The sequence below is a fragment of the Solanum lycopersicum genome, chromosome 3 (genome assembly GCF_036512215.1).
Source record: "Solanum lycopersicum chromosome 3, SLM_r2.1".
NCBI classification, from domain to species: domain Eukaryota; kingdom Viridiplantae; phylum Streptophyta; class Magnoliopsida; order Solanales; family Solanaceae; genus Solanum; species Solanum lycopersicum.
In genome coordinates this window covers 67,112,299-67,139,342 of record NC_090802.1, presented here as the reverse complement: position 1 = coordinate 67,139,342, position 27,044 = coordinate 67,112,299, and the positions used below count along the sequence as shown (strand labels likewise).

Here is a 27,044-nt window from a genome sequence, read left to right as displayed (position 1 = left end):
ATATACTAAATGTGTTTGTGTTTGTATAAAGCGAGAGTAAAGTGTATATACAAATAACAAATATATATATTTTTATCATATACATTTATAATTAATACAAATACAGATCTTGTTGTACAAATTACATTGTATAAATAATTTGATACAAAACTGAATAATTTGTATAACTTGGATGTATCTAGCGAATTATACAAATCAAAAGTCTCATAGCAAATAAAAAATTTGTTATGAAGCACAATCATGCAAACTTTAGCTATAATATAGTACAAAATTGTTCTTCATGTTTGCTATATGTGAAAGTGTTTCTTATATAAATGAAAAGAGTCATAGCAAATATAAAATTTATCATGGAGTGCAATTATGCAAACTGTAGTCATGACATATAAATATAATTTTTTTTATGTTTGCTATACGTGGAAGTTACTAAAAAAAATAGCATAGAATATTTTAGGATAAAGCTAAATATCCAACAAATTTGGCCAGAAATTTAAAAACTCTATAATATTTTTTTATTTTAAAATAAACTTATCTTTTTATCATTTTTAATTAAAAACTATAAATTTTTTTCAACAATTTAATATTTTATTTATAAATTATAATTTACACCTTTGTAAAATATACAAGAATTTGATTAAAAAAATGTTCTCATTTTTATTTTAGTTTGTTTAAAAAAGAATGACCCATTTGTTTTTTGTCAATATTTTAATTTTAATTTTTCACGTGACATATTTAAAATCACATGATTATAAGTCATTTATGATATATTTTGACATAATTTTAATTTAAAATCATAAAATTAAAATGTTTTTATTTTTAAATTCTAATCTAAATTAAATTAGATTATCATTTTTTAAACGAAGTGAGTAATATCTGTTGCACTTCGTAGTAGACACTACAAACTTTGATATTATAACGAACCCTAAAACGTTTAAATCGGTAGAGATAATTTGGCAACAATTCCCAATGCATTTTTGGTGTATTGTAGTTTTGAAAGATACCCACATGCCAATGGGCCCCATATAAGTAGGCCCACAATTCCATCGCATGGCCCACAGCATACTGTACAATTTCTACAAAAGTCTCTTCTGTCTCTTGAATTCCAACATTTTTCATGTTTCTTTAAAGGGGTCAAACATTTAAACTTTGAGTAAATTTGAATTCCTTATTTGCTCTTGCGATTTGGCATAACTTAAAACTTCCAATATGATATAATTATAAATGTTATATTTGTATTACAAATAATTCATTTAAAACAACTATCATGAACCTAATGACATGATTAGATAATTATCTGAACGATGGTCAATTTATTTGTCTCATCCTAATTTAAAAAATCTATTATTATTCTACTTATTTTGAAACGGCGAAAATGGCCGAAGGTCATCTAAAAGTGGCATATGAGCCCGAGAAAGGGCAGGCCTCACTAAGCGTTTGGGCTCAATCTTACAAACCATTCTTCAGTCTTCGGCCCAGTTCCTCCAATTTGGTTTTCTTTTTGTTAGTTGTTACTAACATAAAATATATTTCAAAAGAAAACATTTGTCTCGAGTAAGTTATTTCTATTTCCATAAGTTTGGTTATCTTGATTAAGACTAATAATTATACGTTCACAACTACTTTGAAAGAGTTATTTTTCTCTTTCAAGTTTTTAAGAAAGGACCAAACCACATTAAAAATGGTAGAAATTGCACAAGTGTCCTATTTGGACATGTTATTTAATGCGAATTCACTATTTTTATATATTGCACGTCATGTCAACCTATTTTGGAATAACTTAAAAAATGTAACATATGAAGTAACATATAATTGAAATTCAGACAAAATACTCCTGCAAATTACAATGTGAGTGTTAAATATTATCTTTTGCTTAATTAGAGGTTCTAACCAACCAATCTATCAAAAATAGTAAAAACAGTTCATAAAATAAATAAAGTAGGACCCTTTGGAGGGATTTGCAAGAATTTTTGTTACAAAATTAAGTCAATAAAGCTATTTTGATTATTATGAATGCAACTTTTTCATCATCTGTAGGTACAATTTTTTTTCTCTTTATATAATCAGGCCAAAACTGTCTTCATATATAGCTGTCGAACAGCACACACAAGGTCCATCATCCTGTTATTTTTTTTTTCTGACTAGATCTGATTATAATGGAGTTGACAAACTTAATAGAGGAAATTTGAGGTTAAGTTATTAATATTTCATAATTTAACTTATCTTTTGCTTAATTCTTTTTGTAATGAGATTATTTTATTGCAAAAGAAGTGTACAGTCCTAGTAGATTTTAGGCTGTCTGATTTGTAGAAAAAGCTATATACAACAAATCAGACTTGCAAAATAATGGACCCTAAATAATTGAATGTTAAGTGTGTGCAATTATTCTTTGCAATGTTGGTGTACCTTTTAGACAGCTACCTTTTTATTTTTAAAATTAGATACTGATCTTAGATCATTATAGTCGAATGGTGAAAAAGAAAATACAGATAGAATAATAAGTTGATTAAGATAAGAAATATAGTAATATAAAATATGTTGTAGTGAAATAATTATAAGTAGTATGTAGGGCTGGAAATATTGGATTCCCTGGCAGACGTTATGGTACTGCACAATTCAGATTTACTAAAATTATACTTTGTTTATTTAATTCAGTAGAGATCTGGTGAGTGAGATGCACCAATCCAAGAACATGGTTTTCTAAGATAGGGCCATCCTTGATCTTAAAAGAACATATAAATATTTTGATGTTTTTTTAACGATCTAAAGTAGTTTATTCGTTTTTCAACTAACTCACATATTCGTCTATAATGAAAATTGAACGGGATGCCTAATGCTCCTATATCAACTTCATTAATCAATTAACTACCATGTTAAATCAAGAGAATTCTAACGGTTCATACTTCATATACAAATTTTTTGGCACAATTTAATCAAATATTACTCATGGTTACTCTTTACTACCAATTATCAGATGGAGTGTTTTTATAACACAAAAACTATAAAGGAATTTTTTTAGTATTGTGATTTGTGTTCTAGATAAAACAGGGAGATTTGAATGCTATGGTCCCTGCGTGCCATGTTTTCTCTTTTTTTAATGAAAAAGTGAAAAAAAATTCACTCGATATTTCAAATACTCAAACTCCAAAGAATTGTTGAAGCAGCCGGGCATCCACGTAGGACGTGTTGCGAAGTCTTCCCTAATCTTTTAGTTAGGAGTTAAATATAGTTATACTTTAAAGAGCAAGAATGTAAGAAGCTCCATGTTTCATTATGTGTTGGTATTGTTAAGCATTATCCTTCTATTTCGTTAATTCGATCAAATGAATTCTAAAAATTATTTTTCATGCAATTTTTTAAAATTCTAAATGAAGAAGTCCATCAAAAACAAGGGCCCGTTTGGCCATAAATTTTCCAAATAATATTTGGGAAAAATTTGACAAATAATGTTTGTCCATACAATTTGTCATTATTTGGTAAATATTTTTGGCAAATATCCCAAATTTCCAAATACTAGTTTTTTCTAGTATTTGGACCAAATATCATTATTTGGGATATTTTAAAAATTAAAATTTTACCCCAATCTTTTATCCTTTACAAAAACACCCTCTCTAGTAGTTACTTGCATTGTATTACATCATTTTTTACGTGAACACCAAAATAGTGATGAAATATTTAGTGAATATTAAATAATGATATGATTGTTGATGAAAATTATTAAAAATTGGTTTTAGGTAACAAAGTCATGTACTTTATCTACTTCACGATGTATGGAATAATTCTTGTTGCACTCACTCCAAATTATCACATTGCTTCATTGTCATGGACATTATTTGTTATTGTTGTAACTAACATTCAATTGGCTTGTAATACAAACTTTTAGTTAGTTTTGATAGTTTTTAAAATTTATGTGTATAAATCATATTTTTCTAAAAAGGTGAAATATATTTCCCAAATTTTGTGGTCAAACACACAGTAAAATTTCACCCAAATTTTTCACTCAAATAATATTTGACAAAAATATTTGGAAATCTATGGCCAAACGCTAGCTTAATACACTAACTATTCTTTTCACATTCATATCACTCAATTCTGAACAAAAAACATATTCCTAAATCAATTTAAATTTAACAATATAATATATATTCACTTTGTTTTAAAAAAACGAATTTAATCTAACACTAATTTAAAATTAAAAAAATTATATATATTTTTAAACACCTTATCAAGTCAAACAATACTATTTATTCATTTGATAAAAACACTCGAAATAACGGGTGTTAAAAGAGTTAACCGTGGCAGGCGATGAAATGGTGAATTGATTTCCCAAATTAGACCAACCGTTGAATCTCCCACCCCGCCTGCATTTTCCATTTATCTCTCTCTCTTTCTCCTTCTCTTCCCTTCGTTGTCCCCCATTTCTCATCTTCCTCATTTCTCAAGGATAATAACAGGGGGATCACGACCATTTTTGGGAAGAAATTTGTCAACAACAAGAAGATATTTGATGCATTTAGATAATCTCATATTTCTCAATCTTTGAGGTAAAAAAAAAGATATCTTCCTTTTCTCAATCTCGCAAGTTGTCAGATTCTTGAATTTTTAGCATATTGGGGTGGTTGTTTTGGAACAATTAGTTGTTGTTTTCAAGATCAGGGAAAAAATATTATCTGGGGGAAACGGTTGTAAACCCTACTTCTTTCGATTTGGGGAAAATATTGGGGAATTTGAGTCCGACCCAGATGACATGAGGATTGGGAGGAGTTAATTTTTATTGAGATTTGATTGCCCATGTATGGATCGATCATTGTCGACTTGGGTAATCTTCATATTGGGGATCTTCTTCTGTTTATTTAGTCTTCCTGTGCAGTCGCAGGACAATGTGAATTCCCCTAACTTACAACCGCCGCCGCCTCCACCACCGCCACCACCACCTCCACCTCCACCTCCGCCTCCCCCACCTTCACCATTGGCTCCTCCACCTCCTCCACCCAATCAAAGAGCCCCTCCGCCACCTCCTCCACCCAATCAAAGAGCCCCTCCGCCACCTCCTCCCAAGATTAAAACCTCAGAAAAGGAACATTCACACCACCCTCAAGACCACCATAAGTCTAATGTTAAATTAAGCCCACCACAAAAGGAAACGAAGCTAAATTGGGGGAAGAGACTTGGGTTAATGTTTGTTGGCATTGCCGCGATCTTGCAGGTCTGTGTTGTGGCGTTTTTAATAATCAAGAGAAGGCAATTGTTGAAAGCACATTCTGGATTTTGAAGACACAATTCCATTTGATGAATCTGTTGTTGCTTCAATTTCTTTGACTAATTATTGTTAGCTGGTGGAGCATGTTTTTATATAGCTAGAGTCATACAGATTGAGATTCTTTGAACAGCGGATTTGGCAACGAATATGGCACTCCATGGATTACTTAAATTAAGGATTCAGCAGAAGAGTGGTGTCGACATTTCTGTTTTTGCTCTTGTAAATTGGTAATTCTTGATTGGCATTATTAGCAATTTTTCTTTTGGGGGGATTTTGTCCATTTTCCTTCTGACATTTTATTGTGAATATTACAGTTTTCCTTGTGATTCTGTGAATGATCTTCTGCTAATTGATGTTTTCTATTCTAAGCCATTATTTGGTAGTTTACCTCCTTGTACTAAAACTGTTGCTTTGGGTGAAGTTTTCGTTTAATGGGGGCCTAAAATAATGATTGACTCCGCCAGTGATCTAAAGTTATTGAATAGATATGCTTCAAAGTTACATGTTCTGTGCATCATTGCTTCCTTTTTGTGGAATATTTCTCTTGATGCTTGTGTTCTGCAACAACAACATACTCAGTGAGATCCCATAAATGAGGTCGGGAAGGGTAGAATGTAGTACACATAGGCTTGTGTTAGCAAAATCTACTGTAAAAGGGGCAGCCTGGTGCACAAAGCATCTTGCAAAATCCACTGTGATTTTGAAATTCATTTGCCATTGCCCTTCTGCCTATTTGGGTCTGAACTAGCACTACTTTGAGAAATATAGATGAATCTGTGTATGTGAAGGAGAGTCGTCTTTTATACTTGATTGCTCATATCTCAACCAGGATCATATTTTGGGTGCTTCTTGTTTACCTTTGTAGCATAACTTTAGAATATTTATATTGCAAAAATAAAAGTCTCGTTTAGAAAGAATAAAGATGGTGGATTTGTTTAGAAACCTCACTTACAAAGTTTTGTTGGACATCTAAATAATAGAGTAGTATGTTTACCAGTTTACTGAAATTTCAAGGATCATTGTCGAATTCTTAATCTGTTTACTGCAATTAACTAGTTAAAGGTATGGGAGAAGATGAACAGTCTGGGAGAAAAGGGTATTGAAGAAATGGATTAAGATGTTGAGTCTGGAATGTGAGTCTTTGGTCCATGAATGGGGGGGTGGGGGTGGGGGGGTTGTTATGTGTAGTAGAACTTAGTTTGACACAACATTAGCTCCAACTAACTTAAATTGGATTTGTTAGCAAGTAATATTTCTTGATTACAGTAGTGTGTGTGTACAAAATGGGGATTCTTGACTGTTCATCTTTGATATTGTAGGTGATAAAGCAAAGTTTGCTCATTTATCATTTGTAAGGAAGTGACCTGGATTTGTTTTGAAGGACATTAAAGATTTACCTATTTTCTGTTTGGTAAGATGTGGACCTTGTAGCTTGTAGAGAGGCAAGGATACTTGTTGTTAGAGGCATGACTTGTCATTGTCGAGCTGTAATGATGATTTGTACCATAGAGATTGACCACCAAGAAAACCAGTTATTTATAACTATAATATTGTCCTCCATATTAGTAACCAAAAACAGGCAGAAGTGTATAAAATGTATCTGACTTGAAACATCACTAATTACAGGTTATCTTTATTATTTAATCTGATAATGTTTCTTTCTGTAGTAATAATGTGAAGAAGTGTCGATCCTTTTTTCCTTTGTGTTTCAATTTTCTTGACCTAATGTCACAAGGCATAAGTTATCTTGGATGAGTTGTATTGTTTCTAATTAGAGAACTTGCCCTTGGATGACAAGTTATTATACCTAGTATTGAACTTATGCCTCTTTCAAACTCATGACTCATGTTATGTAGAAACAAGTGACTGTTATATCATAATATGATAATGTCTTGCGATTTTGTTTTTTTCCATGTCAGGGATATTCGGTATCATAAGTTTTGAATGACAAATTAAAAATCACAAATTTGAGGGATAATAATTAAACACTACCCCAAACATGGCCTTTTCTATTATTCTATATCTTGATGGTCTATTGAGTTTCAACGTGACAAAAAGGTTGTGCTTTGGACTTCAGATTTTTGGCGTGGGTGCAGCCCAAATTGTCTTTAATTAAGTTATGTTGGAATTGCATCTGACTCCTACCTGCTATTTAAGCTGTATTCAACTTCTCAAATCATTTAATTTATAGCCAGTATTGACAAACTTTACATAAAAGCACTGCTGCTCTTCTTCTCTATCACACACAATAGAGTTTTTGGTGGTGTTAGGGATAAAAATAAGGGCAACTTTCACATATAGCAAATAAAAAATTTATATTTATATGTTATAACAAAGTTTGCATAATTGTGCTCCATAACAAACATAGAAACTGTATAATTCGCTATACATATACAGTTGAATCAAATTGTATAAAACAAGAAAGAGAAAGACACTTGGGCAGAGAACTGTACAAAAACGAAGTGTATAAAACGAATTGTATTATTATAAGTGTATAGAACAACAATATACAATTTGAATTTGTATAAAATGAGAAAGAGAGAAAGACAAAAGAGACTTGACAAGGAATATACAATTGAATCGAATTGTATAAAACGAGAAAGAGAAAAATTAGATACAATTTGAAAATTGTATAAAACGAGGAAGAGAGAAAGGCAAAAGAAACTGGGCAGGGGAGTATTTTTATTATATAATTATAAGTGTATCGGACGAAAATATATGTACTTGCATGTGTATAGACAATTTTTCACGCTTTATACAAACATAAACGCAATTTATACATTTCGCTTCTATTTGTATAAGTGAGAAAGGCGAGGGTGGCAAACGAGATTTTGGAGAGTGGCGAGCGAGATCTGGAAGAAGGGAGAGAGGGAAACAAAAATATATGTATTTATACAATTTTCTCTGCTTTATACAATTAGAAACAATTTTTATACACTTGTGTCTGTATAAAAAGTAAGGAAGTGAGCGAGAGATTGGAGGAGAGTGGCGAGTGAGATATTTGGGAGAGAGGTGCCTGATAATTTTTAGCAAACGTTCGCTATGGAGCACAATTAAATCAAACCCTAGCTACTCCATTTATTTTAGGTTATTAGTTTGCTATTATATACAATTTTTCCTAAAAATAAATAGTGATGGGATAAAATTTTGTATCTTTGTTTGGTTGTCATGTTTGGGATAATTTATCTTACTATTTATAGTATAGTGATGAAATAAGTTATCTCATATAGATGGTGTGATAAGTTATCTCAAGATAGCCAAACTAATTCTAAGATAATTTGTTCCGACCAATCGCCCCTTGATATTACTGATTGGATATAAAGTGCATCCAATAGTAAGACTTGTGCACGGTGTATTTTGTTGCTGTACATTTCACTTTAAATGCGTTTCATAATTAAATTGGCTATCTGTGCAATTGTGCCTTAAGTTATTATTGTTTGGTTTGCCCTTACCTATACTTCGAAAACTAGAAGCTATTTTTAGGTTTTTAGCGTCAATGATCCAGTATTATGTTATTAGCCCAAACCACATTTGAACAAATAACAAAAATCAAATCTGTTATGGCTTTTCAGTAGATGCACCATTTATCAGAACAACGTTATTATTATTATTCGATACTCCTCAAAATAATTTGATTTGTAATTTTGCAATTATCCCATTTGTCTTTCCTTGCACACTTTCTAGAATATAACTTTTGGAAGAGGGTGAATGTCTGTTGAGAATACTATTCCACAGAATCTTATTAGATTTAGGAAGAGATAAGTAATGGAAGAAATTTTGCATTTCACTAGCTATTTCGCATCTTCTATGTACCCTTTGTAAAATAATAAATCAATTGATTCATACTTATAGATTATGTGGGATTGTAAAATGATAATCAAAGACCGTAACTACCTCGTATGTAAATTTTATACAAAGCGATGTTCTAAATGACCATCAAACATGTTATTTTCAATTCATGAATAATTATCTTCCTACCTAACTAACAAGCAAATGATCCAAAAATGGAAAGAAGGAAATACAAACAGTAGATTGTAATTGGATCATGAGCGAATTTATTGATGTCGCAAAGTAGAGACGCAGCTACATCAATCGGTCGAGATAATTCAATAGTCTTAATCCAAACTCCAAACTAAGTATATTTGTGTTTGAAAAATTCTTTTAACTCAAGTTTCGAACTCCGCCCTTTTTACAAGGTAGCATTGCACCATATCAGACGTCAATCAATGATAAAAAAAAATTTATTTAGTTTGTCCTCCATGACTTCAATGGTGATGGATTTTCATTAGTGGAAAGACAATTGCTGTTGTCCACATATAATTCCTTTTCTAGCTAATATTATTATGCATATAAGAGTATATCATACAACTATTTCTTTCTGGATTCGAGCTGTCAGCATATGTCTTCTTGTAGACTTCTCCTTTTCCTTACTTTTTCCCACCATGTGCCCTAAATTAGGACCACTTTCAATAAATCAACTCCCTCACATTATGGGCATTTCATTTTTTACAACAATAACATACTCGGTGGTGAGAATGCTATTTAGGATTCATATTCAGCTCAAGAATACTTGTCTTTGTTGAGTTTGTTCTTTAAATTATATATGTCTCTATTAGTTCACTTGGTTAAATTTTTTTTATATGAAAAAAATATCCAAACAATCTTTAAAGGAGAAACTAAACCCCATTGAATTAATTTTAGAATTTGGAAAGTGGCCTAAAGGAAGGCCATATGATGGACTCCGGAAAAAATATTAATAAAAATTTTAAAACGGTATATGAAATTCTTTTTAACCAAAACGGTAAAATCACTTACGAAGTATTACTTAATATACCGTTTTGAAATTTTTGTTAATATTTTTCACCCTTTAGGCTCCGAACTCCTATACGATGCCCCATTGAACTTTGCATATCATTTGTATTTTGAGAAAAATATAGAAGAGAAACAACATCTTGCCTTGATAAAAACAATGCACTAAGCGATCATTACTCTTTGAAATGATTTTTTGATGATTGAAGTCGGACCTATCAAACTGGAAATCAAAATATCCAAAAATCACATCACCTCTTAATAATGTAATATAACACCAAAAAGATACTCCTTGTCTCTATTCTTTTCCTTTTTTTTTTTTTTGTCTATTTCTTCAACTGAAGATGTAGGTTGTGCTGTAATGATAACTGAAAAAAAAAACTACGTATAAGGTGTAGGGCTACTGTTAATACTGTAATGTTTTTTGACGAACAATACCACATCATACTAAAAGTAAGTAATTGTAGACTGACTATGCGCATAATTTGAGAAGCTTTACCAATTCAAGATAGTTTGAAGACAAGCAAAACAGAAATAAAAGCTAGATTGCTTAAAATATCCTAGTAATGAAAGTAGCACGTAGTGAATCTCCAAATAAGCTTGTTATAAATAGGTTACAGTCCTATGAATTGATTAGGGAATAGATCGTTGGTTTACTCATATGAATCTGGACAATTTTATACTCTCAAGTTGAGAGCTAACTTCTGAAGATTAAGTTAGGTCTGGATGTTACGATAACATTAATTATTTTTCCAAGAAATGGCTAGTGAAGGTAATTTCCAAGGAGATGACAAAACACACTCACGATAGCCCTATCACACAACTTGTGGTTACCATTCCCTTTAGAAATTCAAGTGGCATTTAATTTGCCCTTTTTGCACTTCAATATCCAAAATTCTCACTCATTTCCCTCTCTATATAAACGCACTTACAAACTAACCTTCCTTGCTCACAAACTTCACATAACATATTTTTAAGAAAATGTTTAAATTGCTGTTTCTGTTGGCTATCTTACTGTTGAGCAGCGATGCCGCTGTTCAAGATTTCTGCGTGGCAGACTTAAAAGCACCGGAATCACCTTCTGGCTATTCTTGCAAAAGTGTTACAAATGTAACAGTTGACGATTTCGTGTTTTCTGGGCTTAGTGCTGCTGGAAACACAGCAAGCATTATAAAGGCCGCAGTTACCCCAGCATTTGCGGCCCAGTTTCCAGGTCTTAACGGGCTTGGGCTTTCTGCAGCCCGTTTAGATTTGGCCCCAAGTGGTGTCATCCCATTTCACACTCACCCTGGTGCTTCTGAAATTTTACTTGTAGTGCAAGGATCAATTACTGCTGGATTTGTTTCATCAGCAAATTCTGTTTATTTAAAAACACTTAAAAAGGGTGATCTAATGGTTTTTCCACAAGGATTATTACATTTTCAAGTCAGTGATGCTGGATATACTTCTGTCGGTTATGTATTCTTTAGCAGCTCTAATCCTGGACTTCAGATTACTGATTTTGCATTATTTGCTAATGATTTGCCAACTAAGTTGGTTGCGGCAACAACATTCCTTGATGAAGCAACAATTAAGAAACTTAAGGGTGTGCTTGGAGGTACTAATTAAGCAACAATTGCATTCTGTTACCTGTTAATCCTTTAATTCTGTTTTTCCTTGTTGCCAAATTGGGTCTGTTGTATTTTTTCTCTATGGTTGTTTTGTTTCTTTAATGTTCTGTTTGTTTGGAAATGAACTAAACATTTTTTTCCCGAGTATGACTATGTATGTGAAATTATACTGCGCATGACTACGAGACAAGTGGAATTCAAACATTACAAATTATGAGTTTACTCATTTCTTTAATGAGATACTGAAAGCTCTATGTGACTATTTTTATCTCTTTTTTGTATGGATCCATTCCAAACTAATGTGTGGCATTTAAAAATTGTTCATTTATGTCAAATGAATAAATATCTACTGTTTAATTGCATACAGATATTTATGGCAAACTTGTTCTCATTTTAACTTTTAATAATTAAAACCTGTTAACATAAATACTGAGACTCTCATTTTGTTATTCGTTGAGAATGACTACTTTCACAACTTATTTAGCACAAGAATATGTTAACGCAGTTATATATAATGTCCAAACGAGAACTTTTGTTGATTTTGTAAAGAAGTTGCAATGAAGATTGAAAATGGTGTGTTAATAATAGGATCTTTGGTAGATCAAAAAAAAAAATATTTTCTTGAAAAAGACAAGTAGTATTATGAGTTGTTTAGAGGTCAATTGTTTATTTGGGAAAGATGCCAAAAGTGCATCAGCCAATAGCTTTGGAGAGAGCAATATCAAACAAAAACACCATTAAATTAATCACGGTGATGAAGAGATTGCCGTCCCCTGTAATTTCAAACACAAAAACTTGTCACTATCCAGGAAACTTAAAATTTTTTTTTAGTGTTTTCTATTTACATGTTGAAAATTAATTAGGAGCCCTTTTGTATGTCCTTATTTAAAGTATTTGTAGCTTTCAAAACAACTACAACTAAAGATAAATTGAATAGATTTCTTTTTTTAAGGAAAAAAATATTTTTAGAACGAGGGAGTAATAGCTTAGTGCCTCCAATTGTGTTGTTGATAACACTCTGAACAATCGTGACACGCCACAAAATAAGTCAAATAACAGCACGAATCAGAGGCAAGATTACCAGCTTAAAAAAATAAACAAATAATATCAGAATAGAACAGCATAACTTCCAAAATAACAGCAATTTTGCCTCTTAAATATGCCCCGTTCTGTCTTGTTCTTCAAGAAAAAAATTATTGTCACCATTTGTTTTACATCACTTATTTCAATTCCACACAACAAATTCACATCATAACCTCTTTTCTATTTGCATAGTTAATGACCAAACATCCTTTCTCATCAAAATTTTTGTGATACAATGGCCATTGAAGAACCTGAGCCTAATTCCAACTCCGACCCCATATCAGAGTGGCTAGCTAGTACTTTATCCGATGTTCCATCCTTCTTCCATGAACCTTACAGTTATGCCGATGACTTAAATTTCTACGCGGACCCATGGTGGGTTCCTGATCAAGAGGATCAGATCGTTAATCACAACATCATCATCGACAATACTTGTAACTCATTCAACATTAGCTCCCCAGTCAACACAGCTATTAACAATATCCCTTTGGAGCCCATCATTTTGGATCATCCACAGCCGGTGGATCTGTCTAAGAAAAGGAAAAAATCTGATCAAAATCCAAAGGCGTCAAAGAAGAATCATAAACTTCAGATTAATGAGGCAGCACATGCTCCTACTATAGTTGATCAAGAAGGAGTGCAATTAAAAAAATCAATAGGACCGAAGAGAGTAACAACAGGAAATAACAGTAACAACAAAGAAGGAAGATGGGCAGAACATTTGCTCAACCCCTGTGCTGCTGCAATCACTGTAGGTAACATGAACCGCGTGCAACATCTGTTGTACGTTCTCCATGAACTGGCGTCATTCACAGGCGATGCCAACCACAGGCTAGCTGCTCATGGACTCCGCGCCTTGACACATCATCTGTCTTCCCCTGGCTCATCATCAGCATCCTCTGGAACTATTGGAGTTACTAATTTCTCTTCTGCCAATCATAAATTCTTCAGGGACTCGTTGATTAATTTCATCGACGTTAGTCCCTGGTTCCGAATCCCCAATAACATTGCGAATTCATCTGTTCTCCAAATAATTGGACAACAGGATCGGCTAAAGAACCTTCATATCCTTGATATTGGAGTTTCTCATGGTTTTCAATGGCCAACTCTTCTTGAAGAATTGACTAGGCGGTCAGGTGGACCGCCGCCACTGGTTCGCCTGACCGTTATTACACCAACCACAGAAAACGGAGAATTGACAGGAACTCCATTTGTGATCGGGCCACCTGGCTATGATTTTTCCTCGCAACTACTAGCCTATGCAAAGGCTATCAACATCAATCTACAGATCAACAGACTGGATAATTTTCCTCTTCAAAACCTCAATTCCCAAATCATAAATTCTTCATCTGATGAAACCTTAGTCATCTGTGCTCAATTTAGACTGCATAACTTGAATCATACTATCCCGGATGATCGAACAGATTTATTGAAGATATTGAAGAGTTTGGACCCGAAAGGATTAGTTCTCAGCGAGAATAACACGGAGTGCAGCTGCAACAGCTGTGGGGACTTTGCGACCACGTTCTCAAGGAGAGTGGAGTACTTATGGAGGTTTTTGGATTCCACGAGTGTTGCCTACAAAGGGCGGGAGAGCGAAGAAAGGAGGATGATGGAAGGAGAAGCAGCAAAGGCATTGACGAACATGGGAGAAATGAATGAAAGAAAAGAGAAATGGTGTGAGAGAATGAGGAGCGCTGGTTTTGTAAAAGCGGTGTTTGGTGAAGATGCCATTGACGGAGCTCGGGCTTTGCTGAGGAAGTATGACAGCAATTGGGAGATAAGGGTGGAGGAGAAAGATGGCTGTGTGGATCTATGGTGGAAAGGACAGCCAATTTCATTCTGCTCATTATGGAAGATTTAGCTATTTTGAGTCAAATCTTTCTTTCTTACTACCACATTAGACGTGTTTTCATAAGTGAATTTGTAAAGGCAAAAAGTCAAAAATTAAGCTGAATTGCGTTCAGGTTGATGCTATTCATCAAACGTACATACATTAATCAACTTGATTTATATCATCTAGGAGACTTCGTAATACTTTAAAGTCCCATTAGTAGTTTCATTATTTACAAACAATGAGAAAGTAATAGAGATATGTAACATAGGGAGCAAGAACCCCCAGCTAAGCCTAGCAGTATCAAGATCAATCCCAGTGTCAACCCTATAAGTCTTTGCTTTGCGGCAAGATAAAGGCTTTAATCAAAGCATTGACAGAATCAGGAGACTCAATGTTTGCTGCATGTCCTGTGTTTTTTATAATTTCCAACTTTGCTCTAGGCCCCAAATGCCTACAAATAAATACAAATTCAGTACAAAGAATCTAGTAGTCCACTTAAAAAAGAAAGCAAGTCATATAAAACAGGACAAAGGGAGTAGTAGAATTAAAAGTACCTTTGCAACTGGTAGCCGAACATAAGAGGGAAAACTCTGTCCTTGTCACCCCAAATAAGCAGAGTTTCCTGTATACACCAAATTAAGCAACAAACAAGTTGTTTTTTATGATTATATAGTCAGCAGAATGATTTCACAGCCATTAAGTTTTTTGCTATAATGTGTTTGATTTGTTAAAGAATATGGGAAGAAGTTTGACCTGATTTAGGATGGGCAATCTGCAATCTGTATGATTGGACAGCAAGTGGTGCACTAGCTCTTGCTTCTCCTTCAGGTAAGTCCTACTTATCATCTTCAAAAAATACAGGAAGAGCATCAAGAGACGCACTTTTTAATTCTCTGTAATCTTAATGTGTTACAATCATCAGTGAACTCGGAGTTGAAAATAAAGAAAATGATTTCCTAGCTCAAAAGGTAAGACTGATAACAAATATTGTACTTCGATTGTCTACTCATTACCTCTCAACATCCCATCCAACCCCACTCTCATAGTATTTGCCTAATTATATGTGGAGTATATAAATTCTCTAGAACAATATCTTTTATACTCACAGACAGACTTAGGAATTGAGGACTTTGAGTGTATCAATATTAAGTTAGCTCGAAATTGAGCTCTAAGATAAACTTAAAATAAAAATAGTAAAATAAACACTCTTCACTGGATTTGAACCCAAGAGTGCACTGCTAATTATTTTTTCTTGAAATTAACGGGGTCCACCTCAGTTTATACTAATATACTTGTTACTCTAGAGAACACCAAAAAAACAAGCAAAATAATCACTTATTTTCAGAAAAGCACTTTTAGTTTAAAACATTTTCTTTCATTTTAACCCCATCTTACAAAATTCTGTGCTAAAATACAGTCCTTTAAAAATAAAGAATATTCCAGGCCATGTAAGCATATACCCGCACCTTGAGTATAAATTTCTATTATTCAATCATAATTAATGAGTGGAAATTATTTAGTTTAAACATCAAATACTAACTATATATCTTCGTTTGCATGCAACAACAAAATAACAAAACCAATCATTGAAACACAAGTAGTACTAGTATATCACTGAATAATGATAGTACTATTTCCACTCTTGTGAATTTGGTTATGAATTGAATATTTTGGAAATATTAAATTTTGTGTAACCAATAAATTGAATACTCACATCAATGAATTCTTGGAGGAAGTAATCAGGGGCCCACTTGAAATGATTGTACTTGTAAATTGATAAGTTTACGAGCACATGCAGATCCTCTGGTTTCTCCGGTATGAGCAATTCAACCGGATCTCTTCCAATCTTTTTCAACTGCTCTTCCTTCTGATCTTTCGAGCAACCCACTCCACTACTCAATATCACTACTTTCTCCACCATTTGCGGATTCATCTCCGCCATTCGATACCCAACAAATCCCCCATAGCTAATTGCAAACATGGAACAATTTCTCACTCCCAATTCCTTTAACCCTTGCACCACGCATTTCGCCTGAAACTCCTCCGTTCGTTCCTTCCGAGTTGTATACGATTTACCGAAGAATAACAGATCCGGAATGTAGAGGTTGAAGGATTCAGCCAGTGATTTGACTTGGTACATAAATTGCCATTTGGCATCGCCTCCGTAACCGTGGACGAGGACGAGATTTGGTTTATCGTAACGGCGGTGATTGGGAGCCCAGAAATGGATGGTGGTTTGGTCGTCTAGATCGAGGGTGCATGGTGATAAGTTGGCAAATCGGAATAAGAGGGATATATAAGCGTCGATGAAAGGAACGAAGAGAGGAAAGCGTTTGATGGTAGGCAAAGAGGAGAATAACCACCGGAAAATTTTAGCAATGATGGAGAGATGGAAAGATAAGAAATTGTGGAAGCGGAGGCGAAAACTCTCCATCACTGCCTAACGGAAAAAAACGATTTCATCTACCAAGCCTACCTCTTACTAATATATATTTTTTCCTCTCAATATAATAGTAATAATTATTTTAAGCGTCTTAATTTAATTTTATATATATATTAAAAATAAAAGATAATTTTTAAATTTATAATCTCGAAATAAAGGAAGACTTCAAAAAAATTTAATCCAAAACAAAAATATATTGAAATCTAAAAACCCATGCGTATAAAAATAAATAAATTCTTTTTTTGAAACAGACTAAATTAAAAAAAATATGAGACTTACTTTCTAGTGTGGTGCTAACATTAAATAGGAGAGTTTTTTTTTTTTTCATCACGTTGAATTCATTTTTTGAAAATACATAAGTTGGTGCTATAGCACCCCAGCTGTAGAATGACCTTATCTTTTATTTATATTTATTTTATAGTACTACTAAATAAACAATTTGACATCAACTTTCTCTTAATTATAGAGAGTTTCACATTTTATCTGCCGCTTATAATAGAGTTGTATGCACGACATTTTTCTTATCGTAATTAAATTTTTACGGTATTTGTATCACAATTAAAGTTTTACACTTCGGGATTAACTCAATCTAGAACAAGTTCGTACTTTTTCCTATAAATGGAGTATATACTGCATTTGTCAATATCAATGATCCAAATTTTTTTAAAAAAAATTGGTAATTCGGCAAAATGTATTGATTATTGCGGACATGTAGCAGTGACATGGCAGTATTTCATCACATTGATATCTGTGTAGTTAGACACTATATGAGTAAAACAAAATTTCATTTGGACACTGAAATAATGGGTAACTTTTGTTCTCACAGCGATCCAAACGCGTAGCAATTGTAGCCATTTTGATCAAAAATCTACGTAAACTCTCTATTTCAATTTATTTGTCTAATTTTTATTTTGTATAAAATTTAAAAAAAATAGAAGAATATATTACGTTGATTTTATAAGATTCAATATATAGCATGTATTAAAATGTACCAGTCATATAAAAAGTTGAAACTATATATATATATTTTAATCAAATTTAATATATATATATTTAATCAAATTTTATACTTCATGGAGTGATGGGTGTCCAATCCAGCTAGCGGCCCATTATGAGTGAATTGTGATTTAGGGGTTCAGTACATCATGAACCTTGTGGAAGAAATAATATAAATAAATTGCAATTTGCAATATGAGACATCAGGATTTGGCCATATTGTGAACTTATATGGGAATTTGGCTAAATTGTTTTAAAAAGCAAAATCATAAAAATAGGACCATGACTCCTTTGTCCTTACGTGAAATATAATATAAGTAAGCAGGCAAGTGAAGTGAATATATATGTGAGGATAAAGGCACGTTAACCAGGCTGTAGTAGGGCCTTTTAGGACTTTTTGAGTTGTGAGCTTTTCCTTCCTCTTCATAATGATCAATTTATGCAAGAGAGTTAAAAGTTTATTCATAAGAAAGTTTTGAATTATATGAAGTTGTCTTTGGTTGTGGTGCTTTATGATCTCGTAATACAAATTTAAATTAATTGAGTTTATTACGTTTTTAATAAAATTGTGTTTGCTTGTCCAAGGGGTGTCTTCGTCGAAAAATCACTATAGTCGAGTTCATTACGTTTTTAGTAAAATTGTGTTTGCTTGTTGTCTTTGTCGAAAAATCACTATATAGTGGTTAAATTTCATTTTTTGTAAATACATCTCTTAAAACAAATTTAGATTTAGTCTATTGGAGCTTACAAACACTATATAAGTTTCTGTGTTTCTGCGTCCGCAGCTGGTGTTGACACTGCTATCATTACCCTTCTGTTTCCTCTGTAAGGGGGCAACAATGTGCAAACCCATCATGTAATAAAGAGAGCACAATCAAATATAACACATTTTCTTCAATCATTGTGTTGGAACGAATTGAATGAAGTAATCGAAATTCAGAAAGAAAGTGAAAAGAGCTTCATTTATTTTCATCACTTGTTCATAATAATAATAATAATAATAGCAAATGCCAAATGAATATTCAGTGCCAGGTGTTTCTCCATTACACTGTTCAAGTAAACCAGAAATTCAACTTTTGCTGAACATCGAAAAAGGGAAAAAGATCCACTTCTATATTCACCATTTTCCTTCACATTTTGCCTTTTCTTCTTAACCAAATCTTCTTTTTATACTGCTTTTCGGTCACTTTTATCATCAGATCCTACACTTTATTCCTTTGATAGCTCATCTTGTTCCTTTATAAATATATTCCTCCACTATGTTGTAAAATTTGAACCATCATCGGTACAATTGAAGGTCTTTTTTGATGAAATCGACCTTTTGATCAATATGGAGAATTATGCATCAAGTTCATACCACTATTCTTCGCATAGAGGAGTAGCAATGGCTCTAGCCCTTGTTTCCGCTGTTGTCCTATCGCCATTATATGTGGATCGAGGAAAGAAAGAGAGCAGTTATTACGAGACGAGATGGAGTTGTGTATTGCCTGTTCTACTGGCTGGATTAATTGTTGCAATTAGAAGCACTTCTTCATCATCATCAGTACGAGGAAGAGCAAGTACATCTTCGATTTTTGCATCTCCACAACCTTCGGCTGTGCTTAGAATTGGGAGTTCCTCTTGGGGTCTTGCTGGTGTTTTGGTAATGCTCTTATGTGTGCTTTCCTGGCAGAGTTCTATGCAACAATATTTATGGAAATAGATGTTTTCAATTTTTATCTCCTCCCTGTAATCAGACGAAGTGCACACCATTTGCGATAAGATTAAGAATGATCATACAAAATGTTGTTCACTTGGCCTTAATCTTAATGTATTCTCCTCTAAATTCAATAGCATTGTACTGAAGGTCTCCTGTTTTGTTATGTTATAATGTGATTGTTATGTGTGTTTCAACTATATATTTTAATTGCGGAATTGAACAGTACATAAGTAAAACATTAGACACAAATCTTCGCTCGTTCGAATATAATCTTACTGGTGATCCAAAAGAGAAAATCAGGTAGGTACCAAAGCAGATACATGAAAATCTTACTGGTGATCCAAAAGAGAAAATCAGGTAGGTACCAAAGCAGATACATGAAAATACAAGGAAATTATCCTTGCTGCTGAGCACAGGACAAGTAAAACATCATGTTGCAATCGAGCTTCAAAAGATGAATAAAAAAAGTAAAAGAGAGAGTATAAATATAAGGGAAAATGGAAAAGCAGCAATAGCTAAAGCAGTCTGCATTTCCAAAGTACTAACAAATGCAAGTCAAGACTTGAATAAATCAGTCACCTAATATATTTTTTTATATACAGAACCACGGCTGTTCTGTACAAATGCTTATCATTTGTAATTATGTACAAGATTAGAGGAGGACCTTAATCTAGGAGGAGGAGAAACATCAACTGTCAACTCCTCAGACCAACTACAGTATTGGCAGCGGCAGGAAGAGGGCTTACACCTCTATCATACATTCGTTGAATCTCCTCCCTGTACTCTGTCAACGATTTATGTGGTATCGCTGGAGTTAATTCTATAACATCTCCCATTCTTAGCTTGCAGTTGGGATCACTAACTGGTTCGTGGTTCAACCTTGGCCTTAGCTCTTCCTTCATAGGAAATCCATAGGGTGTCCATCTTGAGCTCCCACGGCCAGCTCTCTCCAACAGATCCTTCACGGTCGAGTTTGCTGCGAATTCTTGAACAGACATCTGCAAAGAAAAAACAGGGAGTCAAAACACATTCTGATGGTTTGACACCATGATTATCAATTCTGTAACTTTCAGGATTCACAGGTAGATACGGACCTTATCATTCTCAATCATAATGATAAAGACAGGCCCATCAGTTCCACAATCAGGTTTGCAAGAAAAAGGACAATCCTCGGAATGAGCTGGAAATTTGCAAGGTGGCTTAATCGATTCAGTGTGGCCAACAGATGACTGGTCTCGGCTCATTGTCTCGCACTGCCAGGTTACAACCCAACGAGCCCACTCTACCATCTGAAGTACAAAAGAGGAGTGCTTGCAATCATTTTCTTTGTATCTCCAATGAGCAGCAAAGCCATATTCAGCTTGCAAGTGCATCTCTTTTGTTCGGATCTGCACTTCAAGAGGCACCATGCCTTCCCCAAGAACAACCGTGTGAAGAGATTGGTACCTAAAAATTACACATTCATATTAGGGGCAAAAACTTGAAAGAAAAGAGAGAGCTAGAATCAAGTCTCTCATGCTGCTTACCCATTGCATTTCGGTTTCTCTATGTAGTCCTTGTATCTCCCGGGTACCTCACGCCATAGCTCGTGAACAACTTGAAGTGCTTTATAGCAATCCTCCTCATTTTCAACAATCAACCTCAACCCATGAATGTCATGGACTTCATCCATACTAAGCTTCTTCCTGTAGAATATGAAAATACTGTTAGCTCAACTGTCACAATCCACAAAGGCAACATTGGTAAGAAAGTAGCATTGCACGGAAAGCACAAGGCTTCCAAAAGTTTCTAACTGTGTAATGACGATGACTAGTAATTCTTATCATCACATTGAATAATCTACAGAAAACCACTTCCTACACAGTACAGCCCTAAATGACATGCATGTCTATAAACTACAGACACTAAATTGTCTGATCACCCAAATCCACTGGTGCAACTTTTATAAGTGTACTAAATGGGCAGAGAAATTACTTTAGCATCTTGCAGTAAATGCTGTACAAGCTCTTGTGACGCCCTGAAAGCACATGATAAGAGACAGATCCATCACTTAACGCCTGCTCCAATTTCTCCACAGCAGAGGTAATCATTGCCTCGTCAAAAGAATCCATTAGTTTGGATGACAGTTCATTGTGCTGATCAGGGCTAAGATGTTTAAAGCATTGGTTCTCCAGCTGCTCTTTCCAGGTTGAGATGCCTAGGCGATTAGCAAGAGGGGCGAAAATTTCCAAAGTTTCTTTAGCAAATCTTTGCTGCTTTGTAGATGGTAATGCATCCAAAGTAACCATATTATGCAAACGATCAGCTAGTTTTATGAGAACCGCCCTGGCATCTGTCATAGCAAGGAACATGGTGTGTAATCGATCCGCCTCAACAGTTTTACTAGCTGTATCAAAGTCTCGTGCAAGCTTGCTCAATTGACTAAGCTTCGACACCTGGACAAAATGATTTAAGTTAAAAACAAGTTTAACACTTGGGAGTCGGGATTATCATTATTAAACATAGAAGGCAGCAGATGCTTGATAGTCCTATGACCTCTTTAACCTTTCACTAATCAAAGACATACTCGTACCGAAAATTGTAGTTCAGTTTTTTGCCAATAGTGATTTGGCCATGAGTGATTGCAAACACATTCTGGATACTGCTGAAACATTCAAAATATTCTTTCTCAACTTCAACTCAGTACTCTTGTTTTAACATTAACCTATGTATTGTTCAAATGACTACTAAAATAAATCCTACACAAAAATCAAATCTAATCTACATTTGAAATTTAAATGCAAAACCCTTTGAATAAGGAAAAAAGACCATTAACAAAATGTTTAAATGCCCAAAGTTATGATTAACAACAGGGAGCTTCATATAAGAAAACAAGAATACAACGAGACAATATCCATACCCCCTCAACCAGATCAGCAACACCAGCTCCTAGCGTCCGGAATATATAGTCATAAGTCATGAATGTGTCATCAAGTGTGTCGTGCAAAAGTCCAGCAGCAACAACAGTCGAGTTAGCACCAATGGTTGCGAGTAAAACTGCAGTCTCAACGCAATGCTGTAGATAAGGATCACCAGAAGCTCGCACCTAAAAAACCAATACAATACAACAAGTCAAAACTAAAACTTTTACTAATAGCAGTGGGAATTAATAAAAGTTAGGCAAAAACAATCACCTGTCCTCTATGGGCTTTCTCAGCTTCATAAAATGCCTTCACCACAAAATCATCATAAAAGATTTTATGCCTTGCCTGTGCACCCAACAGCAAATTTTTAGCATAAGGTTCTGTCATGGACTCCAAGAAACCTTCTTCCATGTTAAAGGTGAGTTCATCCAATAGCCCTGATGAACGAGAATCATCATCCAGGACCTGGAAAGCCGCCGGATCGTGATCAACACAGGATCCCAAGGCGTGCCTAACAAAACCATTGAACAATCCACCAGTCCCAGAACGAATGGAACAGACATCACCAGCAATTCTCTTTGGAGGACTTCTGGAATATGATCCTATTCCACTACTACTAGTGCTACATGAAACAGGCCCTTGAAACACAGAAACTGGACTCTGATGATCCCTTTTCAATGACGAGCTGAGGGATGAACAACGAAAAGAGCTGCTCAATTCGTCGCCTCTATCATGCCACAAAGACCCCAAATCCTCGGTTCCAGTTGAATAGCTGGCCTTCACAGCTGGCGAAGAGAACAGAGACGACAGGCCACCGACAATGGATTTCTGGGAAGAAGAGGATGTCGACGAGGAAGACGACGATAATCTGCCGTTCAAATCGAAATCATAAGACGCGTGAGAGTGGCATTGATACGGCGTAGAACACACACTACTCGGCGGACTTGCGTACAGTGCTATCGTCGGAACCGCCATAACCCACCAATCTAGAAGCTGAAATTCTGAATATTACCACCAAGGTCCAAATTTTACAGCAATTCGAAACCCTGATTCCTAAATTGTTTACAATCAATTCAGAGATAATCAATCTAAACCTAAACAAATGTCTGGAAAACCTATAAATTCACAGTTTTTTTCAAGATAAGTTTGGTATATACAACAAGATCTGAGTGATTTTTTTCCAAAATAAATTGGGGAAAATGAGAAAAAAAAAAACTTGAACAAGAATTTAAACTCCTAAAAATTGTTGGAAGAGAGAGTTGAAGACGGTAGCGAACTGATATTTTTACCGAAATTGTTCTTGTTTCTTCTCCAAATTACTCTTTCTTCGATCTGGAAAAAAATGAGAATACTATTTGCGTTGATATTCTATACATTCATGCTCCTCTTTATGGTTGCTTAGAGGCCAGGAATACGCGAAGTAAAATGACCGGAATAGCCTCGAGATGTTTCTCAAATAACGGGAAATTTCCTCCTTTCCTTTGGCGTTTGTTTCTCCGGTTTACAGTTTTTTATTGGTAACATCTTTTTCAACGTATTTTTAAAACTATAATACCCTAATATTTTAATGCCAAGGATTGTAATAATGGATTACAACGATTAAATTAATGAAAATTAGTGTTTAGATAAGATTGGAACTGTATTTAGTGTGTCAGTGCCTCATTTCTACTTTTTAATTTAATGATTAATGATGCATTCATATGAAAATTAGAACCTTCTTGTGCTAATTTAATCACCGGAAGACAAGGTCAATATCAATAGTGTCTAGATTAGGAATATTAAACCTAATTTCTTTAATGTACAATTATCTATATATTTTCTTTCACAATTAATCATTTACCTAATTACAAAAAAAAAAAGGAACCAGATACTTATTATTTTGATCCATCTTCTGTAGCTCTAATAAGTCAAATATTCAACTCAATAATTGTGATGGAATGACTTCATTTAAATCCTTTTCCTTCTTTCTTTTCTTCTCAATTATATTTTACTTTATATTTATATATGTACTGTGATTGTTTATTTATAGGTATTTTTATTATTTTTTTAAAAAGTTATTGTTCTCCGTATCTCTTAAAATTGCGGATTTATCAACAAAAAAAATGGCAACTTGTTCTATTTATTTTTATTTGTTTTCTTCTTGACCTGCTTCACTGCTTGTGTTTTAGATAAGTGTGTTTAGATATTATTTTCTTTCCTAATTCTAAATGGGGCCAGCATACAGGATTCGTCTGATGAATCTCTAAACAAAATCCAAATCCTAATATATGAGGATATGATTTAAACCGTCGATCCATAGTGGGGACACACAACGAGAAATCCTGACCGTCAATTTCCACCCACTATAGATGCGGGAAAAAATAGCGGGACCCGCACAAAAGTATGTAATTTGAAGGAAAGTTCAAGGGTAAAACGGACATATGAGTTTTCAAAAATAAGAATTCAACGAATCCGCCTTGTCCCTCAGTCCTTGTCGCAGTTTTGGTTCTAGAACGAGTGTTAGGTGTAGGAAGGTGATAAGGACGGGTTAATTTACCCGACCCGGAAAATAGAACCGGTTTACTGTGAGAACAGTAACGTGTCGTGTGAAGAAGTAGCACGGACAAACACGTGGTCAGCAGTGGCAGCGTAACACTTGGACGATATTTTGGCGGCCATGACTATTGAATACCAATGGTGGATTCTCAACTCCACGTGTCCAACTTCGAATCTTCTTGTCGAAAGAAAAAATTATGATTATAAAGTAATTAGTCGAAAAAAAATACTTTATTTTGATGGCTTTGCATTAGTGAACTTACTTAATAAGTAGCGATTGTTGTGGCTGTCTATGATTGTTCATAAAAATACGCAAATAATTAAAACACTTATATATGTAATGGTTCATTGAATAGTTTGTGAAAATATTAGAGAAATGGCAAAAACATTATCCGTTGCCTGAATATCTCAATGAATTATTATTGCGTAATAAGTATGGGTCTTGAACAATTATCAATCTAATTAGCTAGAGTATTTTCTTGGATTGTAACAACACCAAGTTGTTGGGCTGCAACGGGTTAAAATACGGGTCATCAACTTTTTATTTTCTTGGACTTTAGTTCCAATTTCCAGGGAATTACTTCTTTCTATTTTCTACATGTGATAAACAATTAACTAGTCAACTCTACTAAATATCTCGGACTTTTCTTAACCCACCGGAACTGGCGGAGTTTGATCTATTCTATTATCGATTAATACACTATTATTTTTTTAAACTGATACATCTATTTAATTTGTCAGTTCATTTTGATTTATCACTTTTGTTTAATAATTTAAATGAAATATAAGAAAACATATAAATGAATCAAAATTCAATAAGAATTTATGTTAATTCGATTATTTAAACTCGTTCAAATTAAACTTTTTATTGATGTGACTTAAACTTTACTTGTCTATTATATATATATAACACTCATTTGTGAAATACGACAACTTCACCTAATTTGATGACATGTTACAACAATGTAACAAAACACGCAATGAAATTAATTGTAGTCAAGCATCAATAAAATGACATGCTAACAAATTTATATAAATTTATTAAACCTGTAAAAATATTAAATATGAAACATTGTCTTTAAATTATATTAATTTAATGTCAAATCCATAAAAATTTAAATATAGAATATGCCTGTGTATTTGAAATGTTTTTTTTTTTTGTTATGCAATGATTTATTTGTAATTACGTCTAAATCATGTAAATTCGGCTCCACAAGCTTTTTTCTTTATTTTTCTGAACTAAAAAGTGAATATATATTACTAGTTTAATTTTATATTTGACAGCTATAAACTAAACATTTTTATTTTGATATTTGTTAAAAATTTATACGTATGAGTTATGACTACGTTGCTTGTTGAGCGCATTCAATTAGTTATTGTCTGAAATCATGATCATATTATATAATAAATTTTATTTTATTCATTAAGTCTATCGAGATTATTTTATGTATTTTTATTTATAATCCATTTGCTTATTTTTTAATAATAACCTTCACAGACAATTATTATCTTCTAAAAATATTTCTATTTTCTTCCGCTTTCCCTACCTCATATCGTCACCAAAGTGGTCTTCCAAGTATATACATATTAAAAACTTCTTTTTTGAAAAAAAATCCAAAAGTTTGCCTTCGTATATACGTTTTATACCCATTCAGTGATGAGAAAAAGATGCTGTTAGGTATAATTTTTAATTACTATCAATGACGAAATATAATTGAGCATTGAAATTAAAGAAGCTTACGCAAGTACTACATCAATTATAGAATAAATGACATACTTTAAATATATATATATATTACTTTAATTATATTATCATACTCAACTAAAATACAGAGATTCAATTATTAGAAGAAAATTCAAAATCTAAACTTTTAT

General features: G+C 33.6%; 5 protein-coding genes across 5 annotated transcripts; 3 read left to right on the top strand and 2 right to left on the bottom strand.

Annotated features, from left to right (window-relative positions):
- The first annotated feature begins 4,363 nt into the window (after positions 1-4,363).
- Positions 4,364-6,898, top strand: LOC101250099 (uncharacterized). Its single transcript, XM_019213196.2, has 2 exons — positions 4,364-5,481; positions 6,574-6,898. Exon 1 carries the CDS (start codon positions 4,790-4,792, stop codon positions 5,264-5,266), a length of 477 nt encoding a protein of 158 aa, XP_019068741.1. The 5' UTR covers positions 4,364-4,789; the 3' UTR covers positions 5,267-5,481; positions 6,574-6,898.
- Positions 6,899-10,365: 3,467 nt separating this feature from the next.
- LOC101250583 (auxin-binding protein ABP19a) lies at positions 10,366-11,820 on the top strand. Its single transcript, XM_004235494.5, has one exon. It carries the CDS (start codon positions 11,045-11,047, stop codon positions 11,669-11,671), a length of 627 nt encoding a protein of 208 aa, XP_004235542.1. The 5' UTR covers positions 10,366-11,044; the 3' UTR covers positions 11,672-11,820.
- A 1,171-nt stretch (positions 11,821-12,991) lies between these two features.
- Positions 12,992-14,774, top strand: LOC100037503 (protein NODULATION SIGNALING PATHWAY 1). Its single transcript, XM_004235495.5, has one exon. The coding sequence runs from the start codon at positions 12,992-12,994 to the stop codon at positions 14,618-14,620; it is 1,629 nt and encodes a 542-aa protein (XP_004235543.1). The 3' UTR covers positions 14,621-14,774.
- On the bottom strand, positions 14,697-17,414 carry LOC101251165 (uncharacterized). Its single transcript, XM_004235496.5, has 4 exons — positions 16,308-17,414; positions 15,347-15,439; positions 15,148-15,215; positions 14,697-15,044 (listed from the first exon to the last, which is right to left on the bottom strand). The coding sequence occupies exons 1-4, from the start codon at positions 17,025-17,027 to the stop codon at positions 14,918-14,920; spliced, it is 1,008 nt and encodes a 335-aa protein (XP_004235544.1). The 5' UTR covers positions 17,028-17,414; the 3' UTR covers positions 14,697-14,917.
- A 2,879-nt stretch (positions 17,415-20,293) lies between these two features.
- LOC101251456 (probable GTP diphosphokinase RSH2, chloroplastic) lies at positions 20,294-25,473 on the bottom strand. Its single transcript, XM_004235497.5, has 6 exons — positions 22,905-25,473; positions 22,631-22,816; positions 21,706-22,166; positions 21,258-21,416; positions 20,826-21,177; positions 20,294-20,729 (listed from the first exon to the last, which is right to left on the bottom strand). Exons 1-6 carry the CDS (start codon positions 23,607-23,609, stop codon positions 20,427-20,429), a joined length of 2,166 nt encoding a protein of 721 aa, XP_004235545.1. The 5' UTR covers positions 23,610-25,473; the 3' UTR covers positions 20,294-20,426.
- Positions 25,474-27,044: the final 1,571 nt, after the last annotated feature.